General features: G+C 36.3%; 1 protein-coding gene across 2 annotated transcripts in view; it reads right to left on the bottom strand.

The window, feature by feature from the left end:
* ATP7A (ATPase copper transporting alpha) overlaps positions 1 to 12,316 on the bottom strand; it is an 81,965-nt gene that overhangs the window by 34,660 nt on the left and 34,989 nt on the right. For both annotated transcript variants that reach the window (XM_017518819.2, XM_017518820.2), the window contains exons 7-13: positions 11,703 to 11,866; positions 7,319 to 7,480; positions 5,354 to 5,430; positions 4,925 to 5,150; positions 3,495 to 3,728; positions 1,510 to 1,601; positions 343 to 470 (exon numbers count right to left, since the gene is read on the bottom strand). In XM_017518819.2, the coding sequence (XP_017374308.1) occupies positions 343 to 470; positions 1,510 to 1,601; positions 3,495 to 3,728; positions 4,925 to 5,150; positions 5,354 to 5,430; positions 7,319 to 7,480; positions 11,703 to 11,866 (1,083 nt within the window). The remainder of the gene's footprint in view (positions 1 to 342; positions 471 to 1,509; positions 1,602 to 3,494; positions 3,729 to 4,924; positions 5,151 to 5,353; positions 5,431 to 7,318; positions 7,481 to 11,702; positions 11,867 to 12,316) is intronic.

The following is a 12,316-nucleotide window of genomic DNA, read 5'->3' as shown; positions in this document are numbered from 1 at the left end:
CCATGTGTGTACCTATGCAACAATCTTGCATGTCCTTCACATGTACCCCAAAACCTAAAATACAATAAAAAAAAATAATTTTAAAAATAAAAGTAACCGCAAAATAAAAAAAATAAATAAATAAATTACCCAGTTTCAGGTATTTCTTTATAGCAGTGTGAAAACGGACTAACAGCATAACTAAAACCACAAAGTAAATCTGAGAAAACTGATTTAATGTAGTCTTAAAATGACTTTTTCTCTTTGTTCATAATTTACTTATTCATAGCTTCTACAAAAGTGCTTCACCTTTCATCCCTATTTTTCTTGATATTTTGGTCATGATCCTTTGAAAGAACATACCTGTGATGAGGGACTCATCTACCATAGAATGTCCTTCAATAACACGACCATCAACTGGAAATTTGCCTCCTGGAACCACTTTAATGATGTCTCCACGTTGTACAAGTTCCACATCCACTTGTTCTTCACTAGATATAAGTTAACATAAAAAGCATCATGATAATATGCTTCCTACCCTGACCTCTCCATGCAAGCTTTTTTTTTAGTTCACGTCAAGCTTGTAGCTCCATAATTACTAATAATGGAAGCTAGAACCAACATTTAAGGTAGGAACTACTATGTCAGTTTTGCTTACTGTTAATGAACAGCACAGTAGCTGGCACAAACTAGGCACTCTAAATATTTTTTTGGACAGTCATTAAATTAAAAAGTGAAATTTAAAAAAAATAATGTAATGGGTTTCATTTAACTAAAAATGTATTTAAATTTGTCTAAACAATTTTATGAGTATAAAAATGAGAAAAACAAAAGTGAAATCTAATCAAGTCTTTAGCTTTATCTTCCAACTGACAAGTAACACAGGAGCTACAGAACAAGTTAAATGAAACCACAAGGAAGCAAAGATACAAATTCAGATTGTGGGATATTCTACCGAACAACTGATGGCTATTTTTTCAACAAGTCAATTGTTCTTGGGGGAGGAGGGAAGGAAGGAGAGTGAGAAGAAAGAAGGGAGGAGCTGTTTTAGATTAAAAGAACATAAGCCATATGATAGTCAAATGTGATGATGCACAGATCTTGTTTGAATTCTATTTCGGGTAAAGAGACTTAAAACATTTTGGAGATAACAGGAGAAATGTGAATATGAAAATTGGGTCTTATGTGACATTAGGGAATTAATGTTCATTTTGTTAGGTACAATATGGTAGTATAGTTATATAAGAATATGTCCTTCTTTAGAGATAATACAGAATAGTTAGCAGTAAAACAATATGACTGAAATTTGGTTTAATACTACAAACAAGAAAGAAAGATAAAAATAGATAGATGAAGTATGGAAAAATGTAATTTTTGTGAGATGAAGATAGTGGCCCCAGCCCACTATCATGAACATAATCTATCTCTGGGAGATAGATTATGTGAATTCATGATAGTCCTTTTTCTACTTCTGTGTATATTTGAAATTTTTCTTAAGTTAAAAAAAAGAGGAAGAGGGAAGATAAATACCTCAGGAGGATATTATCAGAATCAAGAGTTACAATAGTTGCTTCTGTAGCTTGTAGTGAAATTAGTTTTGCAAGAGCCTCTGATGTTTTGCCCTATAAATTAAAACAAACACATTGAAAATGCTAAGGAAGAAAAAGTTCAGGTCTTAACGAAAATAAAAATACAATCTTTAGCATTTACCCAAAAGACAGCTTTAGGAATATTAATTTGTTCAAACTAGAAAATGTTTCACTTCAAAAAGATAAAGTACACAAAATACTTTATTTTATTTTTTGAGACAGAATCTCACTCTGTTACCCAGGCTTAAGTGCTGTGGCACGATCTTGGCTCACTGCAACCTCCACCTCCTGGGTTCCAGCAATTCTCCTGCCTCAGCCTCCTGAGTAGCTGGAATTACAGGCACGTGCCACCACACCCAGCTAATTTTTGTATTTTTAGTAGAGACAGGGTTTTGCCATGTTGGCCAGGCTGGTCTTGAACTCCTGACCTTGTGATCCGCTCACCTCGGCCTCCCAAAGTGCTGGGGTTACAGGTGTGAGCCACTGTACCCGGCCTAAAAGTGCACAAAATATTTTTTAAAGTATTATTAGGAGGGCCAGGTACAGTGGCTGACGTCTGTAATCCCAGCACTTTGGGAGGCCAAGGCAGGCAGATCACCTGAGGCCAGGAATTTGAGACCAGCCTGGCCAACATCCCCATCTCTACTAAAAATACAAAAAAAAAATTAGCTGGGCATGGTGGTGTGTGCCTGTAGTCCAGCACTTTGGGAGGCCAAGGCAGGAGGATTGCTTGAGGCCAGCAGTTCAAGGCCAGCCTGGGCAACATGGTGAAACCCCATCTCGACAAAAAAAAAAAAATTAGCCAGGCATGGTGGAATATGCCTGTAGTCCCAGCTACTCGGGAGGCTGAGGCAGAGGTTGCAGTGAGCCGAGACTGTGCCACTGAACCCTAGCCTGGTGACACAGTGAGACTGTCTCAAAAAAAAGGTATTATTAGGTATAATTTATGAAGAAATTATATAAATTAATAAGAAAAACATGACGAACCCAATAAACACACAGGCAAAGGGCATGTATAGCCAAATCATTCAAAAGGAAATATAAATATATGATGATGAAAAAATGTTTATCCCCACCATTAATGGAAGAAATATAAACTAAAATAACCCTGTAATACCATTTAATGTCTATTAACTTAGCAAGAATTTGGAGGGGATGTGATGCTGGTGAAGTTGTAGTAAAAATACTTCACTGACATACCCTTGCTGGCAAAAACTGTTACAACTTGTAGCAAGCACCAGAGAAATATTTATGCCCTTTAACCCACTAACCACATCCTTTGTAATGTCTTCTAAGACATTAGCTCAATGGAAATGACAAACTATTGGACATGAATATGTCTGATGCAGGATTATCTAAAAATAAAAAATTAGAAACAATTAATGGTAAACAAAACCTGAACGGTTTAGTAAATTAGAGCAAACTGACTTGACAGACTTAGTCAGAAAATATTAGATAATTATCTAGACTATAAAAATGGTGAAAAACTTGATAATGTTAAGCATACAAAGTAGTATGCATACTATATTTGCAACTCTGTTAAATAGAAAGGTACGTCAAATGGAATTAGAAAATGATTTACATTATAGCAAGGGAATATGGGTGAATTTTTTTCTAACATTATTTTAAACCATGTGGTCATGTCAATTTTTCAATTAATGATGTGATATAAGTAAGTGAAAAGTACTTCTCATTTGTCTCTCTCTCTTAAAATAAACAGACATATTATACTATCTACAGTATTAATTCCATATTTGGTAAACCTTCTAAATGGATATTTAACTTAAAATATTGCCAAAATTAAAATACTTCTTTCAGTAAATGGTTAACTACACAACAACATGTATTTCCAATGACTGGCCTAAAAAATATTACGGTCATTTATCCACCCAATATTTTAACAAATGTCATCCTTTCTTACTTTACCTTTGCTATATGTTCCAGCCATCGGCCTAGTGCAATAAACACAAATAGCATAGGAGGTGTGTCAAAGAAAGTAATAGGGTTCACTTTGGCTCTCTCATACATTGCAACTAGAAGAATAACCAAAGAGTAAGCAAATGCAATGGTGGTTGCCAGCACAATCAGTACGTCCATATTTGCTGTCTTGTGCTTCAGTGCTTTATAAGCCTGAATGTAGAAGTACCAGCCTCCGAAAAACTGCAATATAGAAATGATAATCATTGAATTTTTTAAAATGCTGAAATTCAGATATATATCTCAATAACTTAAAGTATCAATATTCTCTTTCTTTGGCTTTTAGTTAATCCATAAACACTAAAGGAACATTAAACCAAAACAATAGTGTTTGTATTTCAATAGATGTACATGTAGAAGGAGGTATTCAAATAGCTGCACAAGCCTTTGGGGGCTATCATCTATGATCCAATGGATATTCCATAAGACAAAGAAAATCAGATATTTCTTCTTTTTTTTTTTAAGAGACAGTCTTGCTATGTTGCCCAGGCTTGTCTCAAACTCCTGGCCTCAAGCAATCCTCCTGCCTCGGCCTCCCAAGTAATTGAGATTACAGGGACGAGCCATCAGACCCAGCAGATTTTTCTTTTTGAGGCTAGCAAAAACAAGAACTAGGGAAGGAATCACATTTTCTTCAAGGATTTTTTGTATAAAACTCAACCATCTTTCCAAAAGTCAAACTAAGTGGTGTATCACAAGCTATCAAATCCGTTGGCTGTCTGTATTGGTAAATATAACTGGAAAGCTTATTTCATTAAAACAGAGAAACTAAGATTTTTAAAAAATCATTATTGCCTTTTATAAAGATTAGATAAAATTTATTTGATAAAAGCGTTCTATTCCACAGTAAAAGTTTATCTTGAAAAAAGAGCTTAAAACATACAGAAAGTAATGAACTAAAGTGCCAGGAAGAAATAACAAGAATAAAGTCATTGAGCCGGGTGCAATGGCTAGCACCTGGAAGTCCCAGCTACACAGAAGGCTGAAGCAGAAGAACTGCTTGAGCCCAGGAGTTCAAGACTGCAGTGAGCTGTGCATATACCACTGTATTCCGGCCTGAGTGACAGAGCTAAACCCCATCTCTAAAANAAAAAAAAAAAAAAAAAAAGATAAATAAAAATTTAAAAATAAAAGAAAGTTATATATAGTAGCAGATATAAATACCAAATCCAGAAAACTTAAACTCTTTCTTAAGGGTTAAATGGCATCTATTATATACTTAAATAACTACTTAGTTGAAGATTATTTTTGTAAAGCATATGGCATAAAATAATCAAACTTCTGGCTAACATCTATTTTGCAGTTGAAAACAAACCTTGCCTGCCAAATTTTGCTTATTTTTCATTATTAACAAATATATTTGCTAACAATTCACTTGCCTGTACAGGTACACACAATAAAAAGGACAGCAAATTCATAATGGACAATCCTGGCAGAATCTGGCGCTCCAGGAACATAGAAGAATGAAAGTTGATCATTTCTTCTTTACTCATGTTTTGATTATGGTGAAGAGTTGCAAAGTGGTGGTCCATAACCATCATATATATCATCAGCCCCATTACAGGAATACAAAAAAACAGACTCACAAGAAAAGACCGTCTCCATCTTATATGGAAAAAATAAGAAAAGAAAAATCATGTTCATCAATAGCTAATGGATAAACATTCTATATACTATAGAGAAATACACATTATGACCATTTCATCCAGTATAAGGATGATTTTATAAAAACTGACATGCAAAAAGGATGTTACATTTGTAACAAGGAGTCAAAATCTGTTTTTTAATGACACTCCAAAAGTACTTACTGTCTTATTTCTCGTTTATGATCTAGGTGACTTGCTGACCGATCCTTCTTGACCAAAGAAGCTTCAAAGCCTAAGCTCTAAGGAAATTCATGAGAAAAAAGTTATTTCACTGAATATATAAATATTATGTAGAGAAATTCTAAGCCATGGTATTGTCATTAAGGACAGTTCAATTACTGAGGGCAAGTCACTCTGGAGAATACAAAGATGAAGATGTGCTTCCTGCTCTTGATTATCTTTGTTTCTAATCTTTCATCAAAGAAATGAATATTTCCCTAATTCTAGTTAATATCTAACCTATATGTAACAGTTTAACTCAAGTACAACTGTCTTCAGTAGATGTTCTCATTAATAGGCCATAAAAGCTTGCACCAGGCCAGGCACAGTAGCTCATGCCTGTAATCCCAGCACTTTGGGAGGCTGAGGTGGGTGAATCACAAGGTTAGGAGTTCGAGACCAGCCAACATGGTGAAACCCCATCTCTACTAAAAATACACAAAATTAGCTGGGCATAGTGGCAGGCGCCTGTAATCCTAGCTACTCAGGAGGCTGAGGCAAGATAATTGCTTGAACCCAGGGGTGGAGGTTGCAGTGAGCCGAGATTGCGCCACTGCACTCCAGCCCAGGCAACAGAGTGAGACTTCATCTCAAAAAAAAAAGAAAAAAAGCACCATACTAAATATATTATTCAAGGCCTTACATATGTAGTATTTACTTTTGTTTTCTCAGAAAAAGAACATGAACAAAAATCCTTTACCCCAATAAAACAAAGTATAAAAAAATAAACTACCCCTAAGCAAGACTTATCTGACCATAGATAGTACTACACATTATACTTCCAACTGCTAGGGGAAATATTGCCATTTTACATTTGTTAGCAGTGCAGCACAGTGAATAGAGCAAGCATGAGCTTCAGAGTCAGAGTACTTAGGCTCAAATCCCAGTTATGACAGTTACTAGCTATGCGACTTTGGATAAGTAACTTCTCTTAACCTGAGTTTCCTCACCTCCAAAATGAATATAACCACACTGCTGTGGGAATTAAGGGTTGAAGCTTTGCAATCTTGATAACTGGCACATAGTAGGTACTCAGTAACACTAGTTTCACAAAAATGGTAATGGTAATGTCATCTATACTAATAGGATCTTAACTGAACTATTAAAATGCTTTAAATCACTTGAATGCCAAGTCTATAACATACTGAAACTTTCAAAATACATTCATATGTATTACCACTTAAGATTTATTGAAGAACACAGGATGAATCTGTCACAAAGAAAGGGTTGTGTGTGTTTGTTTTAGAGACAGGGTCTCTCTCATGGTAACCTTGAACTCCTGGGCTTAAGCAATCCTCCCACTTCTGCCTCTCAAGTGGCTAATAGTATGGGTGCATGTCACCAGACCTGGCCAATTATTTTAATTTTTGTTGCAGAGATAGGGTCTTGCTCTGTTGGCCAGGATAGTCTTGAACTCCTGGCCTCAAGTGATTCTGCCGCCTAGACCTCCCAAAATGCTGAGATTATAGACATGAGCCACTATGTACAGCTGGGCTTGGTCTTTTAAATTTCTTACTTTAACTTAAAAATAGGTCTTTCCTTTTGACCTAACAAACAAAAGACCATCAAGCAGATGTTTCACTTTCTTAGTAACTATGTGAATCTCATTTATAACAAATTAAACTTTATATCCATTTTCTAAATATTTTAAGTGTTTTGTGGTTCTAACTTAAGTTTGTTCCTCATTAATAGTGTAAATGTACTTTTGCCTAACTTTTCCTGAAAAAGACCAAAAAAAAAAAAAAACACAGACACATTTACAGTAAATTTTGAGACAGATCTTGTTTGAAGTATTCAAAGGAGTTTGATTTTTTTTTCATTGCCTCTATCTGATGCAAACCAGAAATTATTCACCGGAGTGCTGATTAAATAGGTAAGAACACAGAAACATAAATTCTTGGCACTTACTTCAATTGTATGGATAATATCTCTGGGACCAATAATTTCAGGGTCATATTTAATATGTGCTTTGTTGGTTGCCAGGGCCACAGAGCAGTATAAGATCCCTCTGTGTTTAGTGAGAGTAGACTCTATTTTATGTACGCAGGAGGCACACGTCATTCCTCTCACCTGTTAAAGACAAAGAATTTGTTATTCAGGAATATACTTTTTCCACCATTAAACATGAGTTATCACTTTTTTTTTGAGACAGAGTATTGCTCTGTCACCCAGGCTGCAATGCAGTGGTGTGATCTTGGCTCGCTGCAACACCTGCCTCCCAGGTTCAAGTGATTCTCCTGCTTCAGCCTCTCAAGTAGCTGGGATTATAGGCATGTTTCACCACACCTGGCTAATTTTTTGTCTTTTATGTAGAGACTGGGTTTCACCATGTTGGCCAGGCTGGTCTCAAACTCCTGACCTCAAGTGATCCACCCACCTCGGTCTCCCACAATGTTGGGATTATAAGCGTGAGCCACTCTGCATCCGGCCTGAGTTACCACTTTTAACTAAAAAGACTCATGGGATTGCCACACAAGACTTAATTGCATTGCTAGTATGCTTTATATATGATCATTAGAATGCCATTTTTATATCACATTGAACAAACATATAGTCCCAGATAGAAGAGGATCTCATTAAAAGTTTCCCAGCCGGGCGCGGTGGCTCACACCTGTAATCCCAGCACTTTGGGAGGCCGAGGCGGGTGGATCACGAGGTCAAGAGATCGAGATTATCCTGGTCAACATGGTGAAACCCCGTCTCTACTAAAAATACAAAAAATCAGCTGGGCATGGTGGCGCATGCCTGTAATCCCAGCTACTCAGGAGGCTGAGGCAGGAGAATTGCCTGAACCCAGGAGGCAGAGGTTGCGGTGAGCCGAGATCGCGCCATTGCATTCCAGCCTGGGTAACAAGAGCGAAACTCCGACTCAAAAAAAAAAAAAAAAAGTTTCCCAAGGCCAGGCACGGTGGTTCATGCCTGTAATTCCAGCACTTTGTGAGGCCAAGGCAGGCAGATCACCTGAGGTCAGGGGTTCGAGACCAGCCTGACCAACATGGAGAAACTCCATCTCTACTAAAAATACAAAATTAACCAGGCATGGTGGCACATGCCTGTAATCCCAGCTACTCAGGAAGCTGAGGCAGGAGAATCTTTTGAACCCAAGAGGAGGAGGTTACAGTGAGCCGAGATCGCACCACTGCACTCCAGTCTAGGCGACAGAGCAAAACTCCATCTAAAAAAAAATAAAATAAAATAAGCCTACTCATTCTTTTTAACAGCTACTCAGCATCCCATGATACAGATATATCAAACTTTATTTAGTCCCTAATGACTGAAATTTCGTTTTTCCCCATCTTTTGCTATTGTAAATAATACTATAATAAACATCTCTGCATACATGTCATTTCATACATATGCAAACATGTTTGTTGGATAAATTCCTACAAGTAGAACTCCTGGGGCAAAGACTATGAGCTATTTCAACTTTCACAGATATTGCCAAATTCTTGTTGGCAGCCTGTATTAACGTACACTCCACCAGGAACATAAGAGAGATCGGAAACATCGTGTTAACAAAATTGTTAATTTTACCAATCCAATAGGTGAAAATGGTATTTCAGTGCCATTTTAATTTGCTTCACTCATTACAAATGAAGTTGAACATCTCTTCATGTTTAAGAGGTATTGTTTTTGCTTTTCTGTGAACTGACAGTTCATATCCTTTATCATTGAAAAGAAATTTGGGGTTGCTGACTCTTGTCTTATTGATGCATAAAAGTTCTTTATATATTAAGAAAATTAACCTTCATCTATGATATGAATTACAATTATTTTAATTGCCTTTTGACTTTCTATTTGGTGTTTTTCTCCCAAGAAGAAATGGTTAGGTGTCTGAATTCATCAATCTATTAATCTTTTCTTTTATTGGTTTTGTATCACATTTTAGAAAAATGCTTCCTACTCCAATATTGTTTTTTAAATGATGAATTAGGTGTTATCATTGGCAAAAGCTAGATGAAGGCTACATGAAAATTTTCTGTACCATTTTTGCACTTTCTTGTGAGTCTAAAATTATTTCAGTGATGAATTGATGGATTGATGTATGATGAAGCAAATATAGCAAAATATTAATCGTAGAATCTAGCTGGTATATAGAGGGTATCTAATGTACAATTTTTCTGAATTTTCTGTATGTCTGAAAGTTTCATAATATTGAAAAAATTGGTACAAATATTTATTGTAGTAATTTCACGGTTTCATTATTTACATTCAATTTAGGTGGAAGCGGGGACAAGGCATTGCTCTGTCACCCAGGCTGGAGTGCAATGGCATGAACACAGTTCACTGCAACCTCAACCTCCCAGGCTCAAGTGATTCTCCCACCGCAGCCTCCCGAGTAGCTGGGACTACAGGTGCATGCCACCACATCTGGCTAAATTTTTACTTTTTAAATTTTTCATTCTTATTTTTATTTTTTGAGATGGAGTCTCACTCTGTTACCCAGCCTGGAGTGCAGTGGCATGATCTTGGCTCATTGCAACCTCTGCCTCCCATATTCAAATGATTCTCATGCCTCAGCCTCCCAAGTAGCTGGGATTACAGGCACATACCACCACGCCCAGCTAATTTTTGTATTTTTAGTAGAAACAGGGTTTCACTATGTTTTGGCCAGGCTGATCTTGAACTCCTGACCTCAGGTGATCCATCCACCTCAGCTTCCCAAAGTGCTGGGATTACAGGCGTAAGCCACTGTGAGCCAGCCTAAATTTTTACTTTTTGTAGAGGCGAGGTTCCACTTGCTGCCCAGACTGGTCTTGACCTCCTGTGCTCAAGTGATCCTCCCACCTCGGCCTCCCAAAATGCTGAGATTATAAGCATGATCCACCACACCCAGCCTACATTCAAATTTTTGCTTAAACTGGGATTTATTTTGGTACAAGATTAATTTTTTGTTTTACTTTTCTAAATTATACAAATAAAACTTAAATACATTCTAGCTGTAAAAATTTCAAACAATTTGAAAAGACGGAAGTTTCTCTTTGCTCTTCTCTCTCAATCCCACTCTCTTTCTGAGATAACACTGTTAATCATGTGTATACACTAGTCCTTTCTCTAGGTGTTTATATACATATATATTATATAAGTACACACACATGTAGTTTTGGATTATACCATAAGTATTACACTACAACTTGTTTTGCTTAAGTAAATAATATGTCCTTGAAATCTTTGTCAGTTACTATTGATCTATTTTACTCTTTTTAACAGCCGTATTGTATTCTATAATGCCTATACATAATTTATCTAAACATTCCCTATCAAAGGACATTTAATATAGATTGGCTCTAAATTTTTGCCCTTAAAATTATATAATAAATATAATCTCATGTATGCTCATATTTCTTTTTTTAATTATACTTTAAGTTCTTAGGTACATGTGCAGAACGTCCAGGTTTGTTACATAAGTATACACGTGCCATGGTGGTTTGCTGCATCCATCCCCCCGTCATCTACATTAGGTATTTCTCCTAATGTTAGCCCTCTCCAATTCCCCCACCACCCCCGACAAGCCCTGGTGTGCATATTTCTTTTTTGTTGTTTGTTTTTTCCACATGAAGTCTCATTCTGTCACCCAGTCTGGAGTGCAGTAGTGTGATCTCGGCTCACTGCAACCTCCGTCTCCAGGGTTTAAGTGATTCTCGTGCTTCCGCCTCCTGAGTAGCTAGGACTACATGAGCACACCATCATGCCTGGCTAATTTTTGTATTTTTCATAGAGATGGGGTTTCACCATGTTGGCCAGGCTAGTCTCAAACTCCTGGCCTCAAGTGAGTCCACCCGACTCAGCTTCCCAAAGTGCTGGGATTACAGGTGTGAGCCACCATGCCCAGTCCTATATGATATTTCCATAGGAAAGAATCCTAGCAGCTGATTTGCTGGGTTGAAGAAAGTGATCACTTTAAAGCAATATGCCTTACACCTGGTTTTGTGACTTTATAAAATTTGAGTCATTAATGCATCTGGAATTTATTTAATTACATGCTACCAAATAGGAATCATACTACATTTTAAAAGTTAATTTTTATTTGTTCATTCAAACTCAATTATTTTTTGGTTAATAGAGATATGACAATCATCTTTTTACATTCCAGGCTTGAAGACTACTATTAAATCATACCTTATCCTTCCATTTTCCAGTTTCCTTGAAAATGGAAATTGGAAATTTCAAGGAATTTTCATTTCATCATATCTTATTTTTCCCACCTTTAATTATCTTCACAACTCTTCTCTGAACCCTTACCAAGTTTTTTTCTAGAAATTTTATTAATCACACAAAAACTCTTACTTACAACAAGTTCTAGAACACCATCTCCTTCATCAGCATTTTCTATCACAGTGGCTCCAAATCCAAGCTCTCGGATGAACTCTGCTATCGTTGGCGGTTGTATAACAGTAGGATTATACCTTACTTCTGCCTTGCCAGCCATCAGAGCCACAAGTATGGAATATATTCCTAAAAGCATTGATAAGAAATATAATACAGATAACATTCTTTATAAAAAGAGTAATATTATAATTACCTTTTAGCATTTCTCAAGTATGAAAGGATTAAAGTGGATCTGGAGAAATTTATTATTTAACTTTTATACCAGTCTTGACCCCAAATAATTACAACTATTGTAAAAGAGTCTCATTTTTCTTAAACTTCTTATAATGGAAATTTTCAATTATATATGTATGTGTATGTGTGTATAAGAAGATAATAAACTTTATGTACCTATCACCTTGCTTCATAATACTAGGCTAATCTTATTTCATATACATTCCTACATCCTCCACTCACTGCCCTCTACCCAGATTACACTGAAGCAAGTCCCAGATATCACATCATTTCATGTGTAAATACTTAAATATGTATCTTCTAAAAAATAAAGACTCTTGCACTTGTTTGAGACTGTATCTT

This window comes from Cebus imitator, unplaced genomic scaffold (genome assembly GCF_001604975.1).
Source record: "Cebus imitator isolate Cc_AM_T3 unplaced genomic scaffold, Cebus_imitator-1.0 Scaffold705, whole genome shotgun sequence".
In the NCBI taxonomy this organism is placed as follows: Eukaryota; Metazoa; Chordata; class Mammalia; order Primates; family Cebidae; genus Cebus; species Cebus imitator.
This window is presented reverse-complemented; position numbering and strand designations above follow the sequence as displayed.